Below are 26,574 nucleotides of genomic sequence, written 5' to 3'. Positions count from 1 at the left end.
TAAACTCAGGAGCCAATGAGCTGGAGCCAAGTGGGAGATCCCGCCTCTAAGAGATTGAACACTCCTTCCGCCAGTCGAGCTGGTCCCATTCCTTTTGTTGATTGGTTGAGAATACCAATCCGTCGAGGAAGCGTAGCGTTGCAGCCAATTGACGTGGCGATGCATACTTAAGGCGGGAGCCAGGCCAAAGCGAATTTTCTGATTGGCTCTGGTCCGTGGGTTGCTGGGGAGAGGCGCCGAGAGGCGGGCGGGAGTCCCTAGGGCAGGCGCTGATTGGCTGAGGTGAGCGTACCTCTTCTTCCGATGATTCGGCTCTTCTCGGCTCAGTCTCAGTGAAGCGTCTGTAGCCGTCGTTCGAGTCGTCGCTACCGCTGCCTCCTCGCGGATCAGGAGCCAACGTCTCCTGCCCGCCCACCGCACGGGTGCCGCTGGGAGGAAGCGACAGGGAGGCTGCCTGCGGGTTTGTCGCCGCTGCTCGCCACCCCGCCCGGGAGAGCCGAGCCCGGGTCCAGACGGTCTCCCGCCACCCCTCGTAGCCGTTACCCTTGGGCTGCCACAGCCGCCGGCCGGGAGAGGCACGCGCCATGGCCTCCGGAGCGGAGTGAGTGTGTGTGCGCGTGCCCGCCCGCTCGCCGCGGGGGCGCGCACCGGGGGGTCCCTTCAGCGCTGGGTAGGCCCGGCTGGGCCTGGCCGTGGGCGCGTCTAAGCGGTGGAGACCGGGAAAGAGGGAGACATGGAAGGAAGGAGACGAGAGGACGGGAGCGAAGGAGGGGCCGGCTGGGCCACGCTACGCACCCGTGCGCCCCCTAGGCGGGGTTTGCGTTGGGCCCGGGTCGGGGCCTGGGCCAGATCGTGCTGTGTCATGCAGGCCCGGCCGGCCTGATTGTCTCCCTTGGAACGGCCATGCGGGGCCCAGTGAGGTCTGCGGGCCCACGCTGCCGGCGCGGAGCCCTGGGGCCTGGAGCGCCCCCGACCCCCCTGCGACTCGGCCTACCACCCGCGGAAGGCCTTTGGTGCCGGGGGAGAGCAGGCCCCAACGCCCTCACTGGGCCCGGTGGGCGTGGACTTTGGGCCCCGGGAAGGCCTTCGGAGCCGGACCCGGAGGCGGAGGCCGTAGCGTGGGGGCCCGGCGAGCTCAGGGAAGCTCTCGGCACTTGGGAGCCAGTCCGCCCGGGCCGGGTTGGCATCCTGCGCCCCCGGAGTAGCGAGGGGGCGAGTGGGCCCTGCGTTTCGCCTCTGGCCTTGCTCACCGGAGAAAGCTTGAGTCAGTTTCCCTTGATGGCATGAAATAGGCGCGGGGAGAAAGGCACTTTTTTCTTTCTTTACTATATATTGCAAAACGTTCGAATATGAGTTCGTATTTTCTAGGCCTTCCTAGATTTCAGCCTTCGTGGTGTGTGTGTTGGTTAGAGTTGCTCTAACTCTCCCAAAACACACGGTTTCCGCGCCCCCAAATCTGCTGTGTTGAGAAATCCTGGGCCCTGCACCCGGAGGAAAGCATCAGATAAAACCTGGCCCCTCTGTCCACTGAATTTAGAATCAAGAGCTTTACTTACTGGGGGGAAGGCAGGAGACACCGCCATCCTATGGAAACTCCTCTATGCAAATCACCTTCCTGATTCAAAAAGACTTTTTGTTTTTGGTGTGTTCCTTTATTTTCGAGTTTCTGAATCTAGATGAAGTATTAGTCATCTATTTAAAAGGTCCACTTAGTAATACTTAAAATTTACGTTATCCAGTCGTTTGTTTTCAAAACTAAAAATCCGAAATTATTGGAACCTGGCAGCAGAGATGGTTTCCAATCCCTAGGTCAACGTCTCGATGACTCGAACCTGAACTCCCTCCAAGTTGTGGTCCTTTGGGATTCTGGAAAGGGCCTGACTCATGCAGCAGACAATAGGTGGTGTCTCCAAAGAGCCTCCAGGACTGCTGTTGGGTGATGTTCAGGCTGAATTCTCTCTTTTAGACCTTCCTTCCTTTTATCTCAGTAGATAGATGTGGGATTAAAGATCTTTATCTTAAGATGGGTGGGGAACCATTTTTCTGTCAACAGCTATTTGGATGTTTATAATACCATTTCTGGGCCATACAAAATTACCACCTGAAAGATTAGCCTGCTGTATTTGGTCAAACACTTAATTAACTCACCCCTGATGCCTTGGCCGTGCCAGACCAAATGATTTCTTGGGCCTTATGGCCCTCAGGCCGGATGTTCCCCTTCCCTGTTAAGGGAAGAGTATACCACTCATCTCCAATGCCAGGGTCCGGAATGGTAGGCAGATTGGAAGTATTTTTAGAATGTAGCCTTGGGTTAAAACACAAACCGATGATTAGAGGCAACAGTATTTTTTTTCCAGTACCAGTTCTATAGGTTAAGCAGGAAGATGGGCAGCCCTTGGAGGGTATTTTGAAGTGTGAGGGAGAATTGATGAGTCTAAATTGCCCTCAGATGTCACATTGACCATGATTGCCCTCCAGGGTGTTAAGGATTGGGAAAATTTGTCTACTCTGCAGCTTATGCCCAAAGTGCCACACTTCTGGGTTTGGGGAGGCAAGTTTAAGCCTAGGAAACTCCACTCTTGGAAACTAGTTTAAAGATGCAACCTGTGTAAGAGGATCAGCAGAAAATTCGCAGTTATATTAGAGAATGGGATTTGTATTTCTCTTGGGTATACCTGGACCAAAATATGTAAAAACCCCATAACTCCACAGCAGGTATTCTGGAGCATAGGGATCTCTTTCCTTGCAAGTTGTGAAGACATTTCTTTTTTTTCTTTTTTTTTAATATATTTTATTGATTTTTTACAGAGAGGAAATGAGAGAGATAGAGAGTTAGAAACATCGATGAGAGAGAAACATCGATCAGCTGCCTCTTGCACATCTCCTACTGGGGATGTGCCCGCAACCAAGGTACATGCCCTTGACCGGAATCGAACCTGGGACCTTTCAGTCCGCAGGCCAACACTCTATCCACTGAGCCAAACCGGTTTCGGCAACATTTCTAATAGGAATACTATTTTGTCTTGTTTTGTTGACTGATAAGTCCCTGGGTCCCAGAACAATACCTGGCATATAATACATATACTCCTTAATTTGTTGAATGGAGAAATAATCCATGGAAAACATTCTTTTTTTATGTATTTCTTCACTTCCTCCATTATCTGGTCTCCCTATTAGTAAGGCACATGTTTTCTTGAGCCTTACTAAGAGGAGGTAGTTCTTCAAAGGGGTAGAGCCCACCTAATTGAGTTAGTGAAGGCTGGAGATAAGCTAGTTAAAAAATTGGTGCCCAGGAAATAATTGAAACTGGACAGTATTATTTTTGGTTATCCTCACCCGAGGGTATTTTTCCATTGATTTTTTTTTTTTTTTTTTTTTTTTTTTTTTTTTTTTAGAGAGGGGGGAAGTTGGGGGAGAGAGAGAAACAGAAACATTGATGTGAAAGTGAAAGACACATGGCTTGTTTGCCTCCTGCATGTGCCCAAACTGGGGCGGGGATTGAACCTGCAACCCAGGTACCTGCCCTTGACTGGGAATGGAACCTACCTTTTGGTGCACAGGTCAACCACACTCTAACCACTGAGCATCACTGACCAGCGCAAAACTGGATAGTTTAAAGTGGTTTAGACTCAAGCAACCTTGATTTAGGAGAAAGGGATTTGGATTTGTTCCATGTCTCAGCATTTCTTGGTTTTGACTTTTTTTTTTTTTTTAATCTTCACCTGAGGACATGCTTAGTGAGAGGGAGGGAGAAACATCAGTGTGAGAGAAGCTTCGATCAGTTGCCTCCCGTAGGTGCCCTGTCTGGGAATCGGAACAGGCAATCTTTTGGTGCACAGGATGACATTCAACCAACTGAGCCACTCTAGCTGGGTGGTTTTGACTTTTGAACCAACTCTGTGGAGTTGTGTGTCTACAGAGATTACCATTTGAGCTTAGCCCTCTTTCTGAAGGTTCCAGATCTGTTCCTGTTTTTGTGTGTGTGTGTGTGTGTGTTTTTAACTATGATGGTATTTAAGTTTGACATTTCTATGGTATATAGAAAGCTCTGGCACTCAGCAGATTTAGCCAGTAAAGGAGGGTAGTGCTAATTTTGCTTCATTGTCCCCAGCCTTGCTTGGTGGTACTTGGGGCCTCACTGAGTCCTAAGAGAAGTTGTCTAGCTAACTTCATTCTTTGCCTTTCCCTTCTCCTCTCTCCCTTTGCCCTCAGGAGCGATACCATTAGCTTCCTCACTCCCAAGCATCCAAGGGCCCTTCCTTTACCTCTATAACTTATTTCCTAAACCCATTTCTTACAGAAATTACTTTTTCTACCTCTGTGATTTTATAAATAAATGTTCTTTTACCAAAAAAAAGGGGGGGGGGTTAACAAAGAAAGGGATTGTGCTTTGTTTTGCAGTGCTAATTAATCATAGTGACCATTAATATCATGTGCCAGGCATTGTGTTGAACATTTTGCGTTCATTATCTTACTTAGGATAATAATCCTGAGGTATATACTACTATATCCCCATTTCACAGATTAGGAAATCAACTTCCAAAGAGATTAAATAACTTTGCCAAGATCAAAGTTAAGTAATGGCAGGGTTGGAATTCAGACCCAGCAGGTCTGACTACAAGCCTCTCCTCTTAGCCACTATTCTATCCTAGGACTATTTTCATTTCTGTAATTGTACTTAATCTCCACTTGCATTTCATCTTTTTAGGTCATAGTTGTTTTTTTTCTTTATTGTTTAAAGTGTTGCATATAGTATTACATAGGTCTTCTTCTCCCCCACCCCCCCATCCCAACCCCCATTGACCTCTCCCCGGCCACCCCCACCCCCCAGCACATGCCCTCATCGCCCTAGTGTCTGTCTATTCTTTATACTTATATCCATGCATACAAGTCCTTTGGTTGATCTCTTACCCTTCCCTCCCCACCCCTCACCCCATAGTTTTTTGATCCTTGGGCTTTATAGCTAGCATACTAGCATCTAAGAGCTACTGGAATGGGAATTGTAATATGTGCTAGGTATTACTCTTCATGACCTTGGCTGAATTTCCACTTCATCTACTATTTCTTTTCAAGTGTACATTTTAGAAATTGGTGGGTCCCCGAGATTGGCGTATGGGACTGACTTCACTTTATCTTTCTAGTTCAAAAGGTGATGACTTATCAACAGCCATTCTTAAACAAAAGAATCGTCCCAATCGGTTAATTGTCGATGAAGCCATCAATGAGGACAACAGTGTGGTGTCCTTGTCCCAGGTAAGTTAGGTCCACAGTCTGGTCTTTCCTTATTTCACTTAACCTGAGGGTTTTTCCCAGGATTCTTTTCTCATTTTTCTTGCAGTGACCACAAATAGAATGGGGTTTACTGGGAATCCCAACCTCCAGGGCTGCTGCTTACCCCCTGGCCCAGTGACCCAAAGGCCTTAACCTTGTTTCCTCAGCCCAAGATGGATGAGCTGCAGTTGTTCCGAGGTGATACAGTCTTGCTGAAAGGAAAGAAGAGGCGGGAAGCTGTGTGCATTGTGCTTTCTGATGACACATGTTCTGATGAGAAGATTCGAATGAATAGAGTTGTTCGGAATAACCTTCGCGTACGCCTAGGGGATGTTATCAGGTGTGTGTGGGGTTCTTGGCCCCTCAGGGATGGGAGGCCAGAGATAGCCTGCCTTCTAGGCAGGACCCCTATGAAGGCCTTGGCAGCTGCAGGTATCAGAAGCCTCCTAACCATGGAAAGACTTATGTATCAGAATTGGCTTTAGGCTTTGGTTTTGCCTTCTTGGGACTTTAAACATTTCTATGACTTTTTTAATGCCTTTTTTTCTTTATTATTTTCTATAAGACATATAACTTATCACACCTTAGATCCTGGTTTATGATGCCATTTGAGGGTGTGTATCTGCCAAATAACATCACTACTGTGTTAGATTAATGATTTGTGTTAGGGCTCAAATGAGGTGGGAGAGTGGGTGTGGAAGTGGAACTCCTAGCAGGTCTTTTTAAGGATCCAAATTAATCTAGGAGAGAAGCATAGTTTGAGCTAACCCTAGGATAGCTGCCGTCTGAGTGATTTTGGACTTAACTTTGGAGTCATCTTTAGCTACTGCTGCCCAACCACCTGTTAACTGGCCATGAATATCAGACTTCTGATTCTTTTTTTATAGATTCTCGGTTTCGTGTAGCTTTCCTCCATAGAGGGGCTTAGTCACTTTTCTCAAGGTGCTCTGACCACCTGACTTGAGATTATTTTTTCATTTCTATTTCTCTGACCCTGGCGCTTAACAGGCTAAGACCTCCCTTTTCCATATTGGGTCACCAATATCCAGAATGGGTCATCCTTGGATCTCTCTCACTGAAGACTATCTCTCCTGTCTTCTTTGTAGGGGTTCCAGATATGTGGGTCTTCCTTTTAGTTCATTGATTGGTAGCGGGCAGCCCTGCTAATGACTTCTACCCTTTCCTGAGTGTGACCTTTCTTAGTTCTGCTTGGCTGTTCCTTTGTCCTCATTCCCACTCTATCCTGCCTCTCTTCACCTAAAGCCATCCCTGCCTTTTCTCTTTCGCTCGCCATCAGCTCTCTGTGCCAGGCCCTATCGGACACCCAGTGATTGGGGCTGCAGTGTGGTTGGTAATGTGGAGTCTGCTTGTCATCCTCAGCATCCAGCCATGCCCTGATGTGAAGTATGGCAAACGCATCCATGTGCTACCCATCGATGACACAGTGGAAGGTATCACTGGCAATCTCTTTGAGGTATACCTTAAGCCATACTTCCTGGAAGCTTATCGACCTATCCGGAAAGGTGAGAGACAATTTTAGAGACTGAGCTTAAGGATGGCTGTTTGTGGGAGTACTCGTCAACCTTAGAACATCTGTCTCCGTCTCATATGTGTGTATACATGTGTATTCTCTCCTTCCCCCTGCCCTCCTTTCCACTCCCCTGTTACCCCATTCCCACTCCCTGCTCCAGGAGAGTAAACTATCTTTTCTTAAATCTCTGGGCGATTTTGGCTGTGCTACAGTCCAGAGTATTTAATGTTTAGCACAGCTCTACCATTGGTGGGTGTTGTAAAACCCCAGAAGTCAAAACCTTATGGGCTTCTGGCACATCAAATTATTCACTGTCCCTCTTGACAGTCAGAAGGAAACTTCACAGGCTAGCTTTTCTTCTCTTGCCTGATGTTTAACAGAATTATGGGGGGTGGGGACAATATCTAGTGAATTTGGAATTCTAGACTCCAGGTTCTGATGAATAATTCTCCCTTAGTCTTATAGTTCACACCTCTAACTGTCCTCGTGCTGATTGTTCTCATAGGAGACATTTTCCTTGTCCGGGGTGGAATGCGTGCTGTGGAGTTCAAAGTAGTGGAGACAGATCCCAGCCCTTATTGCATTGTTGCTCCAGACACAGTGATCCACTGTGAAGGGGAACCTATCAAACGAGAGGTGAGTCCTCTTTCTGGTCCCAATACTGGACTATATGATATTCAGTGGGACAGTCATGTGGTGGTTATCAAGATAGGGTGCTCTTTGGAACTAAGCTTCTTGCAGAGGTGGGAAACCTCCCAGTTTTTCATTTCTGGGCTTAGGTGTTTCTTAGAAGTATCTGATACCAGTAATTTAAAAAATCTAGTTTGAACCAAAAGGATCTAGGTAGTTGGACTATATTTTGAAGACGTGATGCTGATGATGGAGCTGGAATTTCCATTTACCAGAAATTCTAGCTTCAGGTCTTAGGTGAGCCCTTCCCAGTAAGACTGAGGATAGTGTGAGAGGGAAAAGCTGTGCTAGAAATCTTTGCCTTGGGATTTTGAGTAGTTCTCTGAGACATAGTCCTCTTAGAGGAGAGTCTTCAATTACAGCAGATTTTCCCACACCAGATTGTGGAAGGATTTGAAGAAACTCTGCTTTTGCTGATAATAATATCCCTGCCTTCTCCTTTGTCTCCTCCATATTCAGGATGAGGAAGAGTCCTTGAATGAAGTAGGCTATGATGACATTGGTGGCTGCAGGAAACAGCTAGCTCAGATAAAAGAGATGGTGGAGCTGCCTTTAAGACATCCTGCCCTATTTAAGGCAATTGGTGTGAAGGTGAGCATCTGGGACTCTGCGGGATATAGTCTAGGGTGATGATTAATATATATATTACATATATAAAATAACTTTATAGATGTAAAAGCTATTCTTATGAACTCTATAAAAACATATCTCACCATAGTTTGCTAACTGGTCTAGAAGAGTGCTGACCAATGGAAGTAGAAGTTAAGGAAATTTGCAGTGTGTTAAGGGTCCTGAGTCTAAAACATTTGAGAACTGCTGGTCTAGAATGGAACTTCCCAACCATTTCCATGTCATGGGATATACTGAAGATGAAATTATTACCCCTTCCCCTAGTATGCACCATATAAATAACTCTATCTTCTGTGTGGGCACTTCCCATGTGTTGCCTGTGGATGAGGCCACAGAAAAGACAGCTTCAAAGAGGAAAACTTGGGATTGGCGGTAAGGAAAAGCATTCTAACATAATAAATCCTGAAGGGTTGTGATTACTGAAGGGATTGAGTCTCTGGCAACACTTTTTCTTGAAAATGTATTTTTATTGATTTCAGAGAGGAAAGGAGAGAGAGATAGAAATATTAGTAATGAGAGAGAATCATTGATTGGCCACTCTGTGCACACCCCAGACTGGGGATTGAGCCATAACCTGGGCATATGCCTGACCAGGAATCGAACTGTGACCTCCTAGTTCATAGGTCCACACTCAACCACTGAGCCGTGCTGGCCCGGCTCTGGCAACACTCTTTTGAGTAAGCTAGTCCTTAGCCCTTGTAAAGTCAAGCTCTTGGACTAATGGCCTTTTGCTTTTGTCTAATGCCAGGATCTTTAGACTCGATTGCACTAGTTTCTTGGTTTTCTCCGCCCTTTATTTTCTATCTATACTAATAATCTATATTAATAAAAGGGTAATATGCTAATTAGACCAGATCGACTGGACATCTTCTGGATGTCCGACTTCCTTCCAGACAAAGCCACGGTGGTGGGGGCTGAGCCAGAGATGGTTAGGGGTGATTAGGCTGGCAGGGGAGCAAGCAGTTAGGGGTGATTAAGCCAGTGGGGGAGCAAGCAGTTTGGGGTGAGATCAGGCTGGTGGGGGTGGGGGGGAAACAGGGGACGATCAGGCTGGCAGGGGAGAACAGTTAGGGGGCGGGCGATCAGGCTGGCTGGGGAGGGAGTTGGGGCCGATCTGGCCAGCAGGGGAGCGGTTAGGGGGCGATCAGGCAGGCAGATGAATGGTTAGGAGCTAGCAATCCTGGATTGTGAGAGGGATGTCCAACTGCCCCCAAGGAGTCCCAGTCTGGAGAGGGTGCAGGCCAGGCTGAGGGCCCCCCCCCCCCCAATGAATTTTCTTGCACTGGGCCTCTAGTGCAAGTTATAATCATAGATGTCAGCCTTCTATCAGTATTTTCTCTTCTGATAAGGGGAGTGAGTGTGGCCTAAAGTAGGCTGTCTTTCCAGCAGCTATGGCTAAGGACTCAATTTACTTGTATCAGGGTTGAGCTGTCATCCTCACCCTCAGTAAAACCCTATTTAAGCCATGTTAGGCTGGATGGGGTTGGGAGAAAGTGGGAGTCAGAACCTAATTATATTCTCTGTACTGGCCCTCAGCCTCCTCGGGGAATCCTGCTCTATGGACCTCCTGGGACCGGGAAGACTCTGATTGCTCGAGCTGTTGCAAATGAGACGGGGGCCTTCTTCTTTTTGATCAATGGTAGGAAACTTGGTTCACCATGAGTTTGGCTGGACGTAATTCTGAGATTAGCATGACCCAGTCTCCTGAGCTGGATAAAATCATGGACACATTCATTTGCACACATGCTCTTGTGTACACTTCAGCATGTTTTTTTCTGCTGGGATGCATTATAGACAAATAAGCAACAAGGGAAAGATATTTTCCTCTTGTGTCCCCAATATATCCCTCTTTGAGAAGGATTATAGACAGGCTGAAAACATTTATTTATTATAGAGGGTTTGGGGGAAGGTCAACTAGATCTTTAAGAATGCTATTTAGCTGTTAGAGGTCCAACTGGTGTGCTGCTTCTACTCTGGCCAAGAGGTCTTAGAGCATCTTCTATCATCTTCACACTTTCAGCTCAACTGTGAGACAAGTGTCCTAGGTCCCTTGGTTTCTCTCCAGTCTGGCCTCTTGGTTATCCTGGGATAGTGGCTAATGGAGTCTGTGAAAAAGTAGGCAGAAGTTATCTACCATCTTCTCATCCAGGACCTGTCTCTGGTCTTAGTAAACAAAATATCTGCTTTCATTTGGGAATGAGGAAGGATATAGTTTGTCATTGACTCTATTCTGAATCCTTTCAGGTCCTGAGATCATGAGCAAGTTGGCTGGTGAGTCTGAGAGCAACCTTCGTAAAGCCTTTGAGGAGGCTGAGAAGAATGCTCCTGCTATTATCTTCATTGATGAGCTGGATGCCATTGCTCCCAAAAGAGAAAAAGTAGGGCTTTAACCCAGGGGATTAGTGGGGGGTTGAAAGGTCTTGACTTCACTCTGACCAGATATCCTGTCCTGACAGACCCATGGGGAGGTGGAACGGCGCATTGTATCACAGTTGTTGACCCTTATGGATGGCCTTAAGCAGAGAGCACATGTGATTGTCATGGCAGCAACTAACAGACCTAACAGCATTGACCCAGCCCTACGGCGATTTGGTAAGGACCCCAAATTTCTTTAAACTCTGTCCTTGCTCATAGGGAGGTCATAACTCTACTTGGCTAATTTTTTTTCCTTTTTAAAAATTTTTTTTATTGATACCAGAGAGGGAGGGAGAGAGAAAGAAACATCAGTGATGAGAGAGAATCATTGATCAACTGCCTTCTGCAGGCCACCTACTGTGAATCAAGCTCAAAACTTAGGCATGTGCCCTGACTAGGAGTCGAACTTATGACCTCCTGGTTCATATAGGTCAGTGCTCAACCACTGAGCCGGGCTTTGTTTATAATCTTTTTAATCCCACATCTGCATTTATCTAAATCATCTAATCCTGCTCATTTATTGAAGCTCTTTGTAGTGAAAGGGCCCAGCTGTCCTTTCCCTGACTTCATGCCCTGTCTGAGCCATCCTGGTATGCCTGAAACGGAAGGGTTTTTCAGGACGTTGGACACATGGGAGTTTGAGTGCTAATGTCAGAACAGTCCTGGGTGTAAATTAGGATGGTTGGTCACGTTAGGCCTATCCCTTCTTCCCTTTGAACCAGAAATAAGCCCTGTGTAAATTCACACATTGTCCCACAGGTCGCTTTGACAGGGAGGTAGATATTGGAATCCCTGATGCTACAGGACGCTTGGAAATTCTTCAGATCCATACCAAGAACATGAAGCTGGCAGATGATGTGGACCTGGAACAGGTGGAGTAGTGATGAGAGCTGACCAGGAGTTTTAGATATCTATTTCCAAGCACTTGAAGGGAACTGTCTAGGAATATAAACTTAAGATGTGAGGAGACTGATTCTGATTTTGGGGCAGAGAAAAGGAAGTGATTTGAGATTGAGTCCAGGAAACTGGAATTGGCATGTTCTTGGTTGACATTGTATTAGAGCAAACCAGAATTTTGAGGGCAGCTTTATTTCCAGGCCCCAAGTCTAGGTTTGAATACTTAAATCTAGCCTCTGAAAGGACTGCTAGTATGTCTTCTAGTAATTGGGAGGACCCAGAAATAGGAATCAGGGGAAGGGACTAGAATTCTGTTGTCTTTTACCCCTTAAAGCAGCCAGGTCTTAGAGACAGTATAGTAAGTAGAGTTTCTCTCTGCAGGTAGCCAATGAGACTCACGGGCATGTGGGTGCTGACCTAGCAGCCTTGTGCTCGGAGGCTGCTCTGCAAGCCATCCGCAAGAAGATGGACCTTATTGACCTAGAGGATGAAACCATTGATGCTGAGGTCATGAACTCCCTGGCAGTAACTATGGATGACTTCCGGGTAAGGACTGCACTGCCCTCTTGGGTCCACACATGTGCACTTTCATGCCTTCCCTTGCAAATTTCATTTCCAATTTTACTTTTTTTTTTTTTTTTAGTGGGCCCTGAGCCAGAGCAACCCATCAGCATTGCGGGAAACTGTGGTGGAGGTGCCACAGGTAACCTGGGAGGACATCGGGGGCCTGGAGGATGTGAAACGTGAGCTTCAGGAACTGGTCCAGGTAGGGTATCTTGGTTCAGGATGAGTCATTGCTTCAATACTTGGTAACTGAACTGGCTAGTCTTGGGATGTTGGCACATTCATTGCAGGAATTTTAAGAAAATAATTCAGGAATCTGCTATTCTCAGGTCTGAGGCACTAAAGGAGCCTGCTAGGGAAACTGGTTCTTAAACCAGGGCATGGTAGGGGTAGGCTTCTGTTTGATTAGGTTTCTTTCAAAATGTAGAGGTATCCCTGAACCCTCTTTCTTTTTCCTTCTAGTATCCTGTGGAGCACCCAGACAAATTCCTCAAGTTTGGCATGACACCTTCCAAGGGAGTACTGTTCTATGGGCCTCCTGGCTGTGGGAAAACCTTACTGGCCAAAGCCATTGCTAATGAATGCCAGGCTAACTTCATCTCCATCAAGGGCCCCGAGCTGCTCACCATGTGGTTTGGAGAGTCTGAGGCCAATGTCAGAGAAATATTTGACAAGGTGAGCTACAAGCAGTTGGGCTATCTATTCACTTGCTTGAAGACAAGATAGAAATAGAGGCTGTTTCTTTGGGAGAGTTAAAAAACATCTCATTCTGGCAGCTCAGCTGGAACAGTGAAGGTCTCTTTATTTTCCTTCTCAGGTCTGAGAGACCAGTGTACTAATGCTTGAGTCCATCTGTCCCTCCCATAGGCCCGCCAAGCTGCCCCCTGTGTACTGTTCTTTGATGAGCTGGATTCAATTGCCAAGGCCCGTGGTGGTAACATTGGAGATGGTGGTGGAGCTGCTGATCGAGTTATTAACCAGATCCTGACAGAAATGGATGGCATGTCCACAAAAAAGAACGTTTTTATCATTGGCGCGACCAACCGGCCTGACATCATTGATCCTGCCATCCTGCGACCTGGCCGCCTTGATCAGCTTATCTATATCCCGCTACCTGATGAGAAGTCCCGTGTTGCCATCCTGAAGGCCAACCTGCGCAAGTCTCCAGTTGCCAAGGCAGGTGCAAGATCATGGGCCATGGGGATGTCTATGAGTCCTCAGGCTAGTGTGGGGTGCTGTTTGGTTTCCAGACAAAATTTCATTGGGATTTCTGGGATGGGGTTGTAAAGGGAAGATGGAAGATTTGAGGGTGTTAGGAGAATCTAGAATTGGGAATAAAACAGTGGTGAAAGATGGGACAGATTGGAATTGGAAGTGCTGTGGTGGCTCAGAGATGGTGTTTGTGTATCATGGGAGGAGAGACTAAATGCTAAGATACTCTACTTTTAGGATGTGGATTTGGAGTTCCTGGCTAAGATGACTAATGGCTTCTCTGGAGCTGACCTGACAGAGATTTGTCAACGTGCCTGTAAGCTGGCCATTCGTGAATCCATCGAGAGTGAGATTAGGCGAGACCGTGAGAGGCAGACCAACCCATCAGCCATGGTGAGTTTGCATCCTTTCCCCAGATGTGCCAGTCATGGGGTGCTGGGGGATAATCCCTACCATGCCCTAGAACAGCAGTTGCCAGCCTTTCAGACCTCAGGGACCACAAGTGGTCCACGGGCCACCAGTTGCAAACGCAGTTCCAAAGGTTTCCTTAAACCAGCGGTCGCCAACCTTTCGGACCTTACAGACCACCAGTGGTCCTCCAACCTCGGACCACTGGTTGGCAACTGCTGCCCTAGAAGCTTGTACGGTTTTGAAAAGATCATCCGATTTAGGCAGTTAGCAGGGCATCAAAGAGAAAGAGTAGCTGAGGATTAACTTCAATCTGGAATTATAAATGGATGGATGGATGGATGCTTTCTCTACCTTTTGGAGGGGGTCTGTGACATCCCTCTCGACTCCCATAAAAGCTTAAAAACTACTGATAAACTAATCCCAGGGAGCAGTCTTTTTTATTTATTTACTTTTTAAAAATATATTTTTATTGATTTCAGAGGAAGGGAGAGGGAGAAATAGAAACATCAGTGATGAGAGAGAATTATTGATTGGCTGCCTCCTGCATGCCCCGTACTGGGGATCAAGCCTGCAACCTGAGCATATGCCCTTGACCAGAATCAAACCCGGGACCTTTCAGCCCGCAGGCCGATGCTCTGTTTACTGAGCCAAACCAGCTAGGGCAGGGAGCAGTCTTATAACTCACAGCAATTGGAGTGGCTTCTCAGTGGGAAAGATAGGATTTGAGCTGGGTTATTGAAGGGAGAGTACAATTTGAATAAAGAAAATAAGCCCATATAATCTGCTGCTAAGTAGGATTACAAAAATTGGGAAAACCTGGGTAAATTTAAGAGGGCATATGTTACTGAAAGTGAGGCCACTAGGTAAGGTGTAATTCAGATGTGGTAAACACAGAGGCGTTGATATTTTTCTTATTTATATTTTGTTAATCCTCACCCAAGAATATTTTTTCCATTGATTTTTAGAGAGTGAGTGGAAAAGAGGGGGAGAGACAGAGAAAGAGAAACATCGATGTGAGAGAGACACATCGATTGGTTGCCTCCCGCACCCTGACTGGGGCATGAGCTCTTGACTGGAATCGAACGTGTGACCCTTCATTCTGCTGGCCAACACTTTAATCACTGTCCCAAACTAGCTGTATTTTCTTTCTAAAACTTGGATTTACTGGGGCATAATCCACATATAGTAAAAATGCACTGTTTACATCTTTGACAAATGTGTATAAGTTCTGTAACAACTACTACTACAGTAGAGATAGAAATTTCTGTCATCCCAAAAAGTTCCCTTGGGCCACTTTAGTCGGTTTCTCTTTTTTATTTTTATTTTTTTAAAATATATTTTACTGATTTTTTACAGAGAGGAAGGGAGAGAGAGAGAGTTAGAAACATTGATGAGAGAGAAGCATCGATCAGCTGCCTCCTGCACACCCCCTACTGGGGATGTGCCTGCAACCAAGGTACATGCCCTTGACTGGAATCAATCCTGGGACTCTTCAGTCCCCAGGCCGACGCTCTATCCACTGAGCCAAACCTGCTAGGGCGGTTTCTCTTTTTTAAAATTATTTATTTTGGGGGGGGTGTAGTTAATCCTTACTCGAGGATATTTTTTTCATTTTTAGGGAGGGAGGAAGAGGGAAGAGAGACACAGAGAGGCACACACATGTATTGGGATTGAGCCTGCAAACCAGTTACCTATCTTTTACTGGTTAGCAAGCCTGAGACCCTTTGGTCTGCGGGCCAACGCTCTCACCACTGACCCACACCAGCCAGGGCAACCAGTTTCTTTTTTTTTTACTATCCTAAGTCCCTGGCAGCCACTGACGTGATTTCTGTCCCTACAGTTTTGCCTTTTTCAGAATGTACTGACAGGTTTTTAAGCAGGGCAGTGATTCAGTTTTATTAAGATTGCCTGGTGACTTGCTTAGGTTGTATTGGAGAGGCAGGAAGACCAACAGGTTACTGTAGTAATGAGGGGCAAGAAGGCCAGGGAAGGGATCCAGGCTGAGCCTTAACTACCCTTGTGGTCTGTGTTTACCAACCCTACAGGAGGTAGAAGAAGATGATCCAGTGCCTGAGATCCGCCGAGATCACTTTGAGGAGGCCATGCGCTTTGCCCGCCGTTCTGTCAGTGACAATGATATTCGAAAATACGAGATGTTTGCTCAGACCCTTCAGCAGAGTCGGGGCTTTGGCAGTTTCAGGTAATTAGGCGACAGTGGGGAATGCTTAAATTGCCTTGGGGAATTACACAACCAAGTTAGTGGGAGTCCTAAGGAGGCTGGAGGGGTAGTTTTGAAAGTCCTATACAGGTCCTGTCCTAACCCCTACCTTTAATTTTTTTTTCTTCTTCTTCTTCTGCTTTTATGCACAGATTCCCTTCAGGAAACCAGGGTGGAGCTGGCCCCAGCCAGGGCAGTGGAGGCGGCACAGGCGGCAGTGTATACACGGAAGACAATGATGATGACCTCTATGGCTAAGTGACGATGGCCAGTGTGCTTCGGGCTGGCCTGGCTGGACCTTGTTCCCTGAGGGTGGGGGCGCTTGCCCAGGAGGGACCAGGGGTGCGCCTGCGGCCTGTTCCATTCCTCAGTCTGAACAGTTTAGCTACAGTCAGACTCTGGACAGGGGTTTCTGTTGAAAAAAAAACAAACACAAAACAAAAGCGATAAAATAAAAGCGATTTTCATTTGGGAGGCAGAGAGTGAATTACCAACAGAGAATTGGGCCTTGGGCCTACATCATTTCTCTTGTAGTTGGGGGCAGTGCAGGGATCCTGTGTGGGTGTGGAACCAAGGCACTACCGCCACTCCCCACAGTAAAGCAACTGTACTTCACTCAGTGCTTCTTGAGCCCTCCCTTCTTCCCCCTACCCAACCTGGGCAGGAGGATGAAGGGCCACAGTTGCTGGGTGTTTATATAGAGAGTAGGTTGATTTTATTTTACATGCTTTTGAGTTAATGTTGGAAAACTAATCACAAGCAGTTTCTAAACCAAAAATGACATGTTGTAAAAGGATAATAAACGTTGGATCAAAATGGAGCCTGAGTCGTGGCCCCTGTGCCTGTTTCTTTTTCTGGGAAGGGCCTTGGGCTACCCCTCACTGCCAAGGCATTCTTCCAGTGTAAAATCCTATAAAATTCTGCTCTCTTCCCCTCCTGATTAACATTGGTATGATACTGCTGCTTAGCCCCAATGTCTTCAGTATCACTAGAGAGGACCATGGTAGATGGAGGATAGTCTGATGGAGTTCCAGATATGGACAAGGTGGCATCCTTTGCCTACATTTGAGGTGGATGGTAAGGCTAGGTCTGCAGAGAGTCCCCTTTCCTGACCAAAGACTGAATTGGGATTCCCTCCAAAAACCTTAGGGTTGCAAAAAGATAGAATCTCTGTCTCAAAGTGGGTGTTCTTTTAGTGCATTAAAAATCCCAAACATTCATGCTCTGGTTGAGGATCACTTACAATTGTGTCCACCTTTATTTTATGTAACTTGTATTATAAAAAAAAACAACAACAGTGTTTTCTAAGACAAAATTCTAGTATTGGATGTGTTTTTTCCTAAATTAAACATCCTCCCCTGCTCTGTTTTTTCAGATGATTGTTTGAATAGTTTTATCCAGGTATAGAGTGTACTATTCTTCAGCAGCTACCATCATAAATCATTTAGTGCTTCTGGGGTCAGTACCATGATGCCTTACCCAAAAAAGATTACGGTGCAGAGAAAATTATTCACAGTCAAATTTGTGTTGCTTGTCTTAGTACTTACACCAGGCTCTCATCTGGTCTAAACAGATAGAAAATCTTCACCAACATAAGAACATTCTGTCTTATCCCTAGGTTGACAGTCTATCCTTAGAGCTAAAGATAAGGAAAGATATTTAGTACCCCTGCATTAAGCTATGGGAGCATAACAGAAGGCAAGTGATATTTCCCCATAAATATGTAGAGATAAGTAATAGAAATTTGTGTTGGAATGATTGCTTTGTTTTCACTTGTCACACAGTGTGTCTATATGGAATATAGTTGGAACTCCATAGATTCTCTTTTTGAAATATATTTTTATTGACTTCAGAGAGGAAGGGAGAGAGAGAAACATCAATGATGAGAGCTAATCATTGATTAGCTGCCTCCTACATGCCCCATACTGAGGGCTCGACCTGGACATGTATCCTGACCAGAATTGAATTGTGATCTAGTTCATTAGCTGATGCTCAACCACTGAGCCACGCCAGCCAGGCTCTGTAGATTCTTAGGAAAAATCAAGATCAGACTTGTAGTGAGAGGCCTAGTTCTAGTGCTGGCACTTGAGCTTATAGCAGTGTAGCTTTCTGATACAATGATTGACAGTGCTTTGTAAACTGTAAGAAGCAGTGAGGGACTATTGGTCACCTTTCATCTGCAGAAGCCTGCATACTTAAACCAAGAGGCAAGTTGTATCAGCAGTCTGTGCTTTTCCCTACAGTGTTCCCAGAAAGAAATTGGAATGTAGTCTTAACTAATCACTTCTTCCCATAGGGTAAGTGCTATGATTAAAAGATGGGTTTTTGACTAAGAATATGGCATCAAATACATCACACAGGACCAACAGTATGCCACAGATGGGACTATAAGTCTAACATCTTGAGATACATTTGTATCTAAGATATTGCTCCTACAAATTGCTGTGAGACTCTAGTGATTATACAATGCCCACGAGGAACACTGACCTGCCGGTCATTAATTTGGTCTAAATGTTTTGTTACTCTTGCCCGGTCCTACAACCTACTGAGTCCTTAAAAAGACAAGACTGTAGGACTTGGATTTTTCATAAAGCTATCTAGAGATGTATAGAGTCATTAAATATTTCTGTGTCAAGTAGAAATTCAGAATTGCATTGTCTTTGTGACTCAAGTGGTGGTGGGGGCAATAGGTGGGAAGATAGAAAGGACTTTCAGTTCCACCCTTAGCCAGCAGGTGGTGAGTTTTGGACTCAGGCCCTCAGGTTTGGGTTATAAATAAAGCTTTGGAATAGAATAGTGACATTGGTGAGAAGAGACAGAGGAATAATATGTACCTTCTGACTGGCTGTTTTTCTGAACCAGATACAGAGTAGAGGGAATATTGTAGAATGGGGAGAATACTGGATTGGGAATGTGGACTTGACCATAGAATCTCTCTTTGAACGGCTTATTGCCATACTATCAGGAAGCAAGTGCTATCGACAAGGTACACATTGTTACGTGGCTGCAAGGAGGGGTAAACCAAACCAAGATAGGAAGGGTAGTCTGAACTGGGCATTAAAGGAAGGTGGGAGACTTGACATGGAGAAGTGCAGGAGAGCAATTAGCAAAAGGCACAGAGGGAAGAGAATACAGAAGAAACATAGGTTGGCTAGCAGGGGAGCCCTGGAGTGAATTTGAAGGGGTCAGAAGTCACATGAAGACCCTCATATGCCAGGAATGAACTTCAGTCCAAAGATATCTGGGGGTTTAGACAGGGAAGTGAGTCAGATTTCATTGCTAAGAGGATTCATTTTTGTGTGTGTCAAAAAGCCAAAATTTACCTTACAATTCCAAGTGTACAGCATAAGCAATTCACTTTCAAAATAACCTTTTATTTTTATAGAAGCAGTAATGTGCATTGTAAAAATTTAAAAAAATATATAAGCATATTTTTTAAATGAATATTCCCAATAATCAGAGACCACCATCTTTAGTTGCTGTTTTTCAGTCTTTTTCTGTGCATGTGTGCAAATGTGTATGTCTATACATGTGGTGTTTTAAAATCAAACTAAGATCATCCTGCTTTATATCTTTTTATAACATTAATCTCCACCTTTTCCTCTTAAAAGTTTTTTTTTTAATGTTACTGATTTTAGAGAGGGGGAGAGAGATAGAAACATCAATGATGAGAGAGAATCATTAATCGGCTGCCTCCTGCACACCTCCTACTAGGGGTTGAGATCACAACCCGGGCATGTGCCCTTACTGGGAATCAAACCACTCTATGGTTATGGAATGGATTTAAGACATCATACTCATATTTATTTATATGTATTGATTTCAGAGAGGGAGAGATAGAAACATCAATGATGAGAGAATCATTGATTGGCTGCCTCCTGCACATCCCACACTGGGGATCAAGCCTGCAACCTGAGCATGTGCCATGACCTGGAATCAAACTGTGACCTCCTGATTTGATTCATAGGTCGACTCAACCACTGAACCACACCGGCCAGGCAAGGAATTCTATATATTTTTAATTATACTGGTAAAATTGGACATCTATTTTGTGGGAGACTTAATTTTTTGCCTACCATACTCAAAAATTAGGTTAACCTAACATCCTATATAATAAAAGCCTAATATGCAAATTGTTTGACGGGGAGTTTGACCTCTCTATGACATGTGCTGACCACTAGGGGGCGATGTGGAACATGGCAGGTGTTGGCAACGCAGTGCCAGCAGTGGGCGGCAGTGGAGGTTCTGCTGGCCCCAATGGGCCCAGATAAAAGCAGGACTGCAGAGGGATGCTGGAGCAGGTGAGCGGTGGCACCAGGCCAATGCAGGTGCAGGTGGGGGCCTGATTGCCCCACAGACAGCGACAGTGGTGGGGCCCGGCCCCAATAGAGTGCCCTGCAGGTGGGATGGTGGAGCAGGTGAGGGGGTGGCGCCAGGCCATGGCAGGGTGCCAGAAGGGACTGCGAGCTTGGGGGTACGAGCTGGGGCCTGATCCCCGTAGGCCACCCTGAGGGACCCCACCTGTGCATGAATTCGTGCACCGGGCCTCTAATCCTATGTAATAAAAGGTTAATGTGCAAATTGCCCCTTTGGGAGTTTGCTCATTATGATGTGTGGTGACCACCAGGGGGCGGCGCAGAATGAAGGAAGTCCGCAGCTCGGGGAAGGAAGGCCCCGATCTGCCCTGATTGCTGGCCAGGCCTAGGGACCCTACCCATGCACGAATTTCATGCACTGGACCTCTAGTCTATACTAATAAAAGAGTAATATGCAAATGGTTGGGACACCCTCATATGTAACGACTGATCAGCTGGAGGCTGCTTGTGCAGCAGGCACGGGTGGGCGGGGACTTGCAGTGTCAGGGGAGGGGGTGGGGCCACGGCCGAGGCCTCTGTGCGCCTGAGCCAGGGGTCCACAGGCCTCCCTGGCTCTGGCCTACCTCTTTGGGGCAATCCATTGAGGAGCCCCGGATGGGTGGGTGGGGCCTACCCCTTTGGGGTGATGGATCGCGGGGCTCCTGCACTGTGACAGGGCACAGGCCAGGCTGGGGGACCTCCCTCCACCCTAGTGCACGAATTTTGTGCACCAGACCACTAGTTGATGTATATAAGTACCAGAAAAAAATATTTTAGAAGCCACTGAAGGAAAACGTTGGTAAATTGTATTATATAAAAATTTTGGCCGAAACTGGTTTGGCTCAGTGGATAGAGCGTCAGCTTGCGGACTGAAAGGTCCCAGGTTCGATTCCAGTCAAGGGCATGTACCTGGGTTGCGGGCACATCCCCAGTAGGAGATGTGCAGGAGGCAGCTGATTGATGTTTCTCTCTCATCGATGTTTCTAACTATCTCTCTCCCTTCCTCTCTGTAAAAAATCAATAAAATATATTTAAAAAAAAAAAATTTGACCCTAACAGGTTTGGCTCAGTGGATAGAGCGTCGGCCTGCGGACTCAAGGGTCCCAGGTTCGATTCTGGTCAAGGGCATGTACCTTGGTTGCGGGCACATCCCCAGTAAGGGGGTGTGCAGGAGGCAGCTGATCGATGTTTCTCTCCCATCGATGTTTCTGACTCTATCCCTCTCCCTTCCTCTCTGTAAAAAATCAATAAAAATACATTAAAAAAAAATTTTTTTTTGATCTTTGGTAGAGTAAAATTCACCTTAAACAAAATTAGAAAATAAGCCACAGATTGGGAGAAAATAACTGTGCTATACATAATGGGTTGTGGTAGGCAGGATAATGGCTCTCCCAAGATGTCCGATGTCGTAATCCCTGCAACCTGTGAATATGCTATTTTACATGGAAAAGGTATTTAAGGCTGTAAATGGAATTAAGGTTGTTAACCAACTGACTTTAAGATGGGAATAGTATCTTGGATTATCCAGGTGGGACCAAGTATTTATCGTGTCCTTACAAGTGGAAGAGGGAAGCAATAGAGAGCAGATTGATATGATATGAGAACTAGCCTTTGTTAGCTTTGAAGATGGAGAAAGAGGCCCAGTAGCTAAGGCTCCTTCTAGAACCCAGAAAAGACAAGGAATGAATCCTGCCCTGTGCCTTCAGAAAAGAATGCAACCCTGTCAACCCCTTGATTTTATTTTTCTGACAAAGTAAATCTGTGTTGTTTTGTGGTAATTTGTTATGGCAGCAGCAGAAAACGAGTACTATATCCAACAAATAGTGCAGCAGTGGAAAAATGGGTAAAGGATATGAACAGGCAATTCTAGAAGAAATCCAAATGGCCATTAAACATGAAAGGCACTTGTTTTTGTAGCCTTGGGAATGAATGGTTGTTGAGTTGACCCAGGGAGAATAAGAGTAGAGGGCTGAGAAGAGATGGAAAGATATGTGGAGAACTGTGGGTCGAGCGGGTGAAGAAGGGGACCATACCCAGGCATACCCTGGGTCTGCCTAGAGACCAAGACCAGTTGTGCTCATGTGAAGAGATGTATTTTTCTTCTGTTCACTTGCTGTGAAGTTCTTCTCAAGGGCAGCACTGGACTGTGCTCCCTGGCCTTTAAGCTTCACCCCATAGAGTAGGGATGTGTGGATCCCAGATGGATCATCTGTCTGTGAAGGGCTTGAGAAGAAAGTTAAGCTTGCAGAATCCTGCGCTCTCTATTTTAGGGACCTGATTCTGAGGGAATATGGTTGCTGGAGAAGTTAATAGGGAACTGACATTCCCAGTACCCCAGACTCCAAAGAAATCATGAGTTGGATTTGTCTAATTTAGCTAGTTTATTAGGATTTCCTCTGCTTGTCTCCCCAGCCCTCAGGTGCCAGTACTATCAGCTTTTTTCTCATGCTGACTGGATTTGGTGGGCAGGGGTCCATGGGTACCTGGGAGCTTGGCAAATATCCTTTGGAGACCCCTGCTAAGGGGAGGCTGAGGTGTGGGGGAAGAGAGATGTTTTTCCATTTGGGCCCAGGGGCAGCAGTGCTTACAGTGCCGAGGGATCAGGATATCACCAGCTCTCAGCTCTGCTCCTCGCTTATCTTGGGGACCTGCAGCCTTAGAGTGAAACTGCTGGGGGAGAGCAGTGTTGAGAGAGCGCTGGTTCCTGTGCCGAGATCTTTGGAGAAGTCGGCTTACAGGGACCTCCACTAGTCTGGCCTGGGCCGGATGGCGCTTTCCTGTAACTGTGGATGACCCCAATCTTGCATCCCCTCCTCTGTGGTCTCCTGATTTGGGTTTCCTGAGGTTCTCTCTCCTTTTGGCTGATGCTAAGACTGAAGCCTTGTTCTGTCTGTTGACCGAGACTGGAACCTCAGGGTTGGAGGGCTCTCTCAAGCCTGGGCAGTTCTCATCAGCCTCCATTTGAACAAATTGTCCCTGAGGTGAGACCTGGGCCACCCGGGCCACCATCTTTGCCTTCATTCTTTCCTCTTTCTGAAACCTTTGTTCTGCCCTACCAGACCCTTGTGGCTGAGGATGGGAAGAGGAGTGGGAGTCATAACAGTGGGAGACCTGGACAGGCTGAGTCACTGTGCTCTCAACTTGTGGGGGTTGACAGCTTGAAGACTGGGAGCACAGGCTGGGGGGATAAGTCTGCTGGGAAGAACAGGAAGAGAGTCTCCAAGTGCCGGGAGTTGTGGAGCTCAGGGCAGGGGAACTGCCAAATGATTGACTTGGACCAGGGGATCTGGGAGCAGGGCTCAGCTGTAGTTTCTTCAGCCTGAGTTCTAATTCTCTACTCCAGTGCCACGCCTGGATCCCAGACTGGGTGGATATCTCTAGGACAGCCTCTCTCTGGGAGTGTGGAACCTGTGCCTTAGCTCCTGGGAAAAGCTCTTCCTTGGGTAGACCAAGCTGGTTGGGCTCAGTCTTCAGAGCTTCAGCTAGGGTGGGAGGCCAGTTTATTGGCTGCAGGGGATCCACTATTGGAGGACTGGGGCCTTGGGGGCTCTCTCTTTGTTGCACATTCCTCCAGACAAACTCGGGGTCAATGTGTGGACCTGTTAGAGGAGCAGAAAGTGTGTTGGGAGATAGGGCTGGTTGCTCAGTGGTCCAGCTGTTCTCTTTCTGTTCCAGTGCTTCCCCCCCTTGGTCTCTTATAGGCTCACTTAAGTGAGACTTTGACATAGAGTTTGGATGTGGGCTAGGGTCCCAGAATGGGGACACAGGAGCACAACAGATATTTTTCTGCTTCATGTCCCCCGATGAAGGGGCTGTAGACTCAGAGGTCCAGAGGTTCTCTATCTGCCTCATAGTCTCCCCCAAAGCCTTGGACTTAGATAGGACTCCCTGGGGGCCTGTTCCTAGAGACTCCAGCAGACAGGCTGAAGGAAGGCTGGGAGATGAAACTGAGTCTGCAGAGACCCAACGATGTTCTCTCTTTTGCATGCCTTCCCATAGAGTCTCAGATCCTGACGGGATACATGCAGGGCTGGTTCCATAGAATCCTGGGTTGAGGTCCAAGGCTGGGGGCTCAAAAGCTTGTGGATTTCCTCTGCATCCCCAGTGAGGTTTGTGTCCAGATAAATCTCCCAGGGGACTGCCTCTCTGGAGTTCTTGCTGGAGGTCTGAGGGAGGACAGGGGGCTGGCATTAGATACCCAGAGGCCGGAGGCTTCTGTGTGTATTCTGTGGTTCCCCAGAAGTCCTTAGATGTAGGTGGTCCTTCAGAGCTGACTTTCTGGGGTTCTGACAGAGAATCAGATTGGTAAGGTACTGGCATTGGTAGTTTAGAGGCTTGAGAACTCTGTTTATGTCCTGTGGTTCTCCACTGAGACTCACATCCAGGGGGTACTTCCAGGTGTCTAGTTCCTTGAGGCTCTGTTATGGGGGCTACAGATTGGAAAGGGACCAGGCTTGGAGGCTCAGAAATCTGAGGATTCTCATTTTGTCTTCTGTTTTCCCAGTGGTCCTCAGCTCCATACAGGTCTCCTTTAGGGTTGACTCCCTGGAGTTCTGGCAGAGAGGCTGGGGTTGGGCTGGGAACTAGCATTGCTGTCTCAGAGGCTTTGGGGTCCTCCTTTTGCACCATGGTCCTCCATGGGGCCTCAAACCTAGTCAGGACTCCCAGAAAGTTAGAGGGAGACTGCAAAGAGGCAGAGAGTGGATCTGGGATGTGTTGTGGGAAGCCAGGATCCCATGGCCTCCCCCGCCAGACCTCAGATGAGGGGGAAACATTTGAGGGTCTGGTTCTTTGTAGTTCAGGCTGCGGGTGCAGGGCTTGATCCTCAGAATCCTGAGGGGCCGCTCTCTGCCACAGAAGCCACTCTGTATGTGCCTCAGCACCAGAATGGGCTCCTTTGTGGTCTATGGGAAAGCACTTAAGATGGAGGGGTGGTGATGGGACAGAAGGGGAAAGTGGAGAGGGACGTTGCTGAGGATTAGGGGCCATCTCTTTCAGATCTTTTGTAGTATGGACTTTAGGGCTAGGAAGCTGGGTTAGGGAGCAATACTGGGGAAACAGCAGGTTGGACCTATGCAGGAAGGAAAACTTGTTGAAGCAGACAGAAGGACCAACAGGTAACTTAAGGGGAGAGGGGCCACCTGAACTCAGGATGATGGCCTCCAAGGACTCACTGTGCAGAGAAGGGAGTCCCCAGAAGAGCTGGCTTTCTCTCTGCTGTAGACCACTCCCTGATGTCTTATGCCTCATAGGCAGGTTGGTCAGGATCTGAAAGGTGGGGAATGATCTAGGAGGGCTTGGGGTCTGTCTGAGTACTAGCTCTGTTGTCTCTATGGCCTTGTGGAGGCTCTCAGGATCACAGGATGGTTGGGATGGAGCTGTGGTGGCTCGCTGTCCAATAGGAGCTTCTTTGGAACGAAAATTTGGCTTCAATGGACCCAGAGATACTGCCTCTTCTTTCTCCTCTTCCTCCTCCTCTTCTTCCTCTTTCTCCTCCTCTTCTTCTTCCTCTTCTTCCTCCTCTGACTTCTGCCTCCACAGATGACCAAGGAAAGCCACATGGTATAGAAGTGATAGGCCCTGGGAAATGGAGAAAAATACTGTCAACCTTTTCAGAGTCAAAAGGTGTATCATGAAGCTCTCGGTCTCTGTTCCATGTCCATAATGAACAGTTACTCAACTGGCCCCACATCTGTGGTCCAAACAGTCATTTACTCATCCAGTGTTAATGGCCATTACCCAGCGCACCGGTGGAGATCAGCATTTCTTACATAATCCTACATCTAGGGTAAGTCACCACTGATCTGGCTTCAAATCTAGTTTTAGTGGTCAGTCACTCTGCCTCACATTTCAGGCTTATAGTCACTTATTTGGGCTCACATCCATGTCAATGATTCCTCACCAAAATTCAGATGTGGCGTCAATAGTTATTCAGACCTCTACACATCTATGTCACCCACCTTGCCTTGCATGATGTCTCCAGAGTACCAGGGCTGAAGATGTCGCCAGTTCCCAAGTTGCCACCATCTCCGGATCTGCCAAACCATGAACAGGAATAGTATCACTATATTCCCTGTACTCTGGAGGCAACTGCTGCCACAGTGTCTGCAGGTGAGGGAATGGGTCAGCTGGCCCCAGAGAAGCCCCTTGTCCCCCTCAGCCCCAAGCAAGCCCTCTAGCAGCCAGTCCATTTTTCTCAACCTAGTGGCAGTTTATGTTGATGTCATCACTGCGTCACAGAACAAAGAACTCCCAACCCCCACATGCCTAACGGCCTTCTCTCTGAACTTAAGGTAAAAAAAAATGTGTCCACGAAACAACTCATTCTTCACACTGAAACCTGGGTGATCCTCTTTTGTCTTGATTGCCATGGTCAGAAT

General features: G+C 46.9%; 3 protein-coding genes across 3 annotated transcripts; 1 reads left to right on the top strand and 2 right to left on the bottom strand.

Moving 5' to 3' along the window:
- Positions 1–264: 264 nt before the first annotated feature.
- VCP (valosin containing protein) lies at positions 265–16,665 on the top strand. Its single transcript, XM_081103273.1, has 17 exons — positions 265–601; positions 5,142–5,253; positions 5,439–5,611; positions 6,652–6,794; positions 7,308–7,438; positions 7,952–8,083; positions 9,659–9,761; positions 10,367–10,500; positions 10,579–10,714; positions 11,297–11,409; positions 11,816–11,980; positions 12,078–12,200; positions 12,461–12,673; positions 12,866–13,174; positions 13,448–13,603; positions 15,667–15,821; positions 15,992–16,665. Exons 1-17 carry the CDS (start codon positions 585–587, stop codon positions 16,095–16,097), a joined length of 2,421 nt encoding a protein of 806 aa, XP_080959399.1. The 5' UTR covers positions 265–584; the 3' UTR covers positions 16,098–16,665.
- Positions 16,666–22,609: 5,944 nt separating this feature from the next.
- SPATA31G1 (SPATA31 subfamily G member 1) lies at positions 22,610–24,046 on the bottom strand (the record flags this gene model as incomplete). Its single annotated transcript, XM_081103142.1, has 1 exon — positions 22,610–24,046. The coding sequence occupies one exon, from the start codon at positions 24,044–24,046 to the stop codon at positions 22,610–22,612; it is 1,437 nt and encodes a 478-aa protein (XP_080959268.1).
- A 793-nt stretch (positions 24,047–24,839) lies between these two features.
- On the bottom strand, positions 24,840–26,425 carry LOC308527727 (spermatogenesis-associated protein 31G1-like; the record flags this gene model as incomplete). The annotated part of the gene is made up of 3 exons (XM_081103141.1): positions 26,260–26,425; positions 24,950–25,774; positions 24,840–24,845 (listed from the first exon to the last, which is right to left on the bottom strand). The coding sequence occupies exons 1-3, from the start codon at positions 26,383–26,385 to the stop codon at positions 24,840–24,842; spliced, it is 957 nt and encodes a 318-aa protein (XP_080959267.1). The 5' UTR covers positions 26,386–26,425.
- Positions 26,426–26,574: the final 149 nt, after the last annotated feature.

This window comes from Myotis nattereri (assembly GCF_964212035.1).
Source record: "Myotis nattereri genome assembly, chromosome: 12".
In the NCBI taxonomy this organism is placed as follows: domain Eukaryota; kingdom Metazoa; phylum Chordata; class Mammalia; order Chiroptera; family Vespertilionidae; genus Myotis; species Myotis nattereri.
Note: the sequence above shows the minus strand (reverse complement) of the source record. Positions and strands in the feature narration are given on the sequence as shown.

Excerpts from the sequence above, each read along its gene's own strand:
- VCP (XM_081103273.1), top strand. Across the intron at positions 5,254-5,438 it reads GTGTGGTGTCCTTGTCCCAG|CCCAAGATGGATGAGCTGCA; the intron begins GTAAGTTAGGTC and ends TTGTTTCCTCAG. Across the intron at positions 11,410-11,815 it reads ATGATGTGGACCTGGAACAG|GTAGCCAATGAGACTCACGG; the intron begins GTGGAGTAGTGA and ends TTCTCTCTGCAG.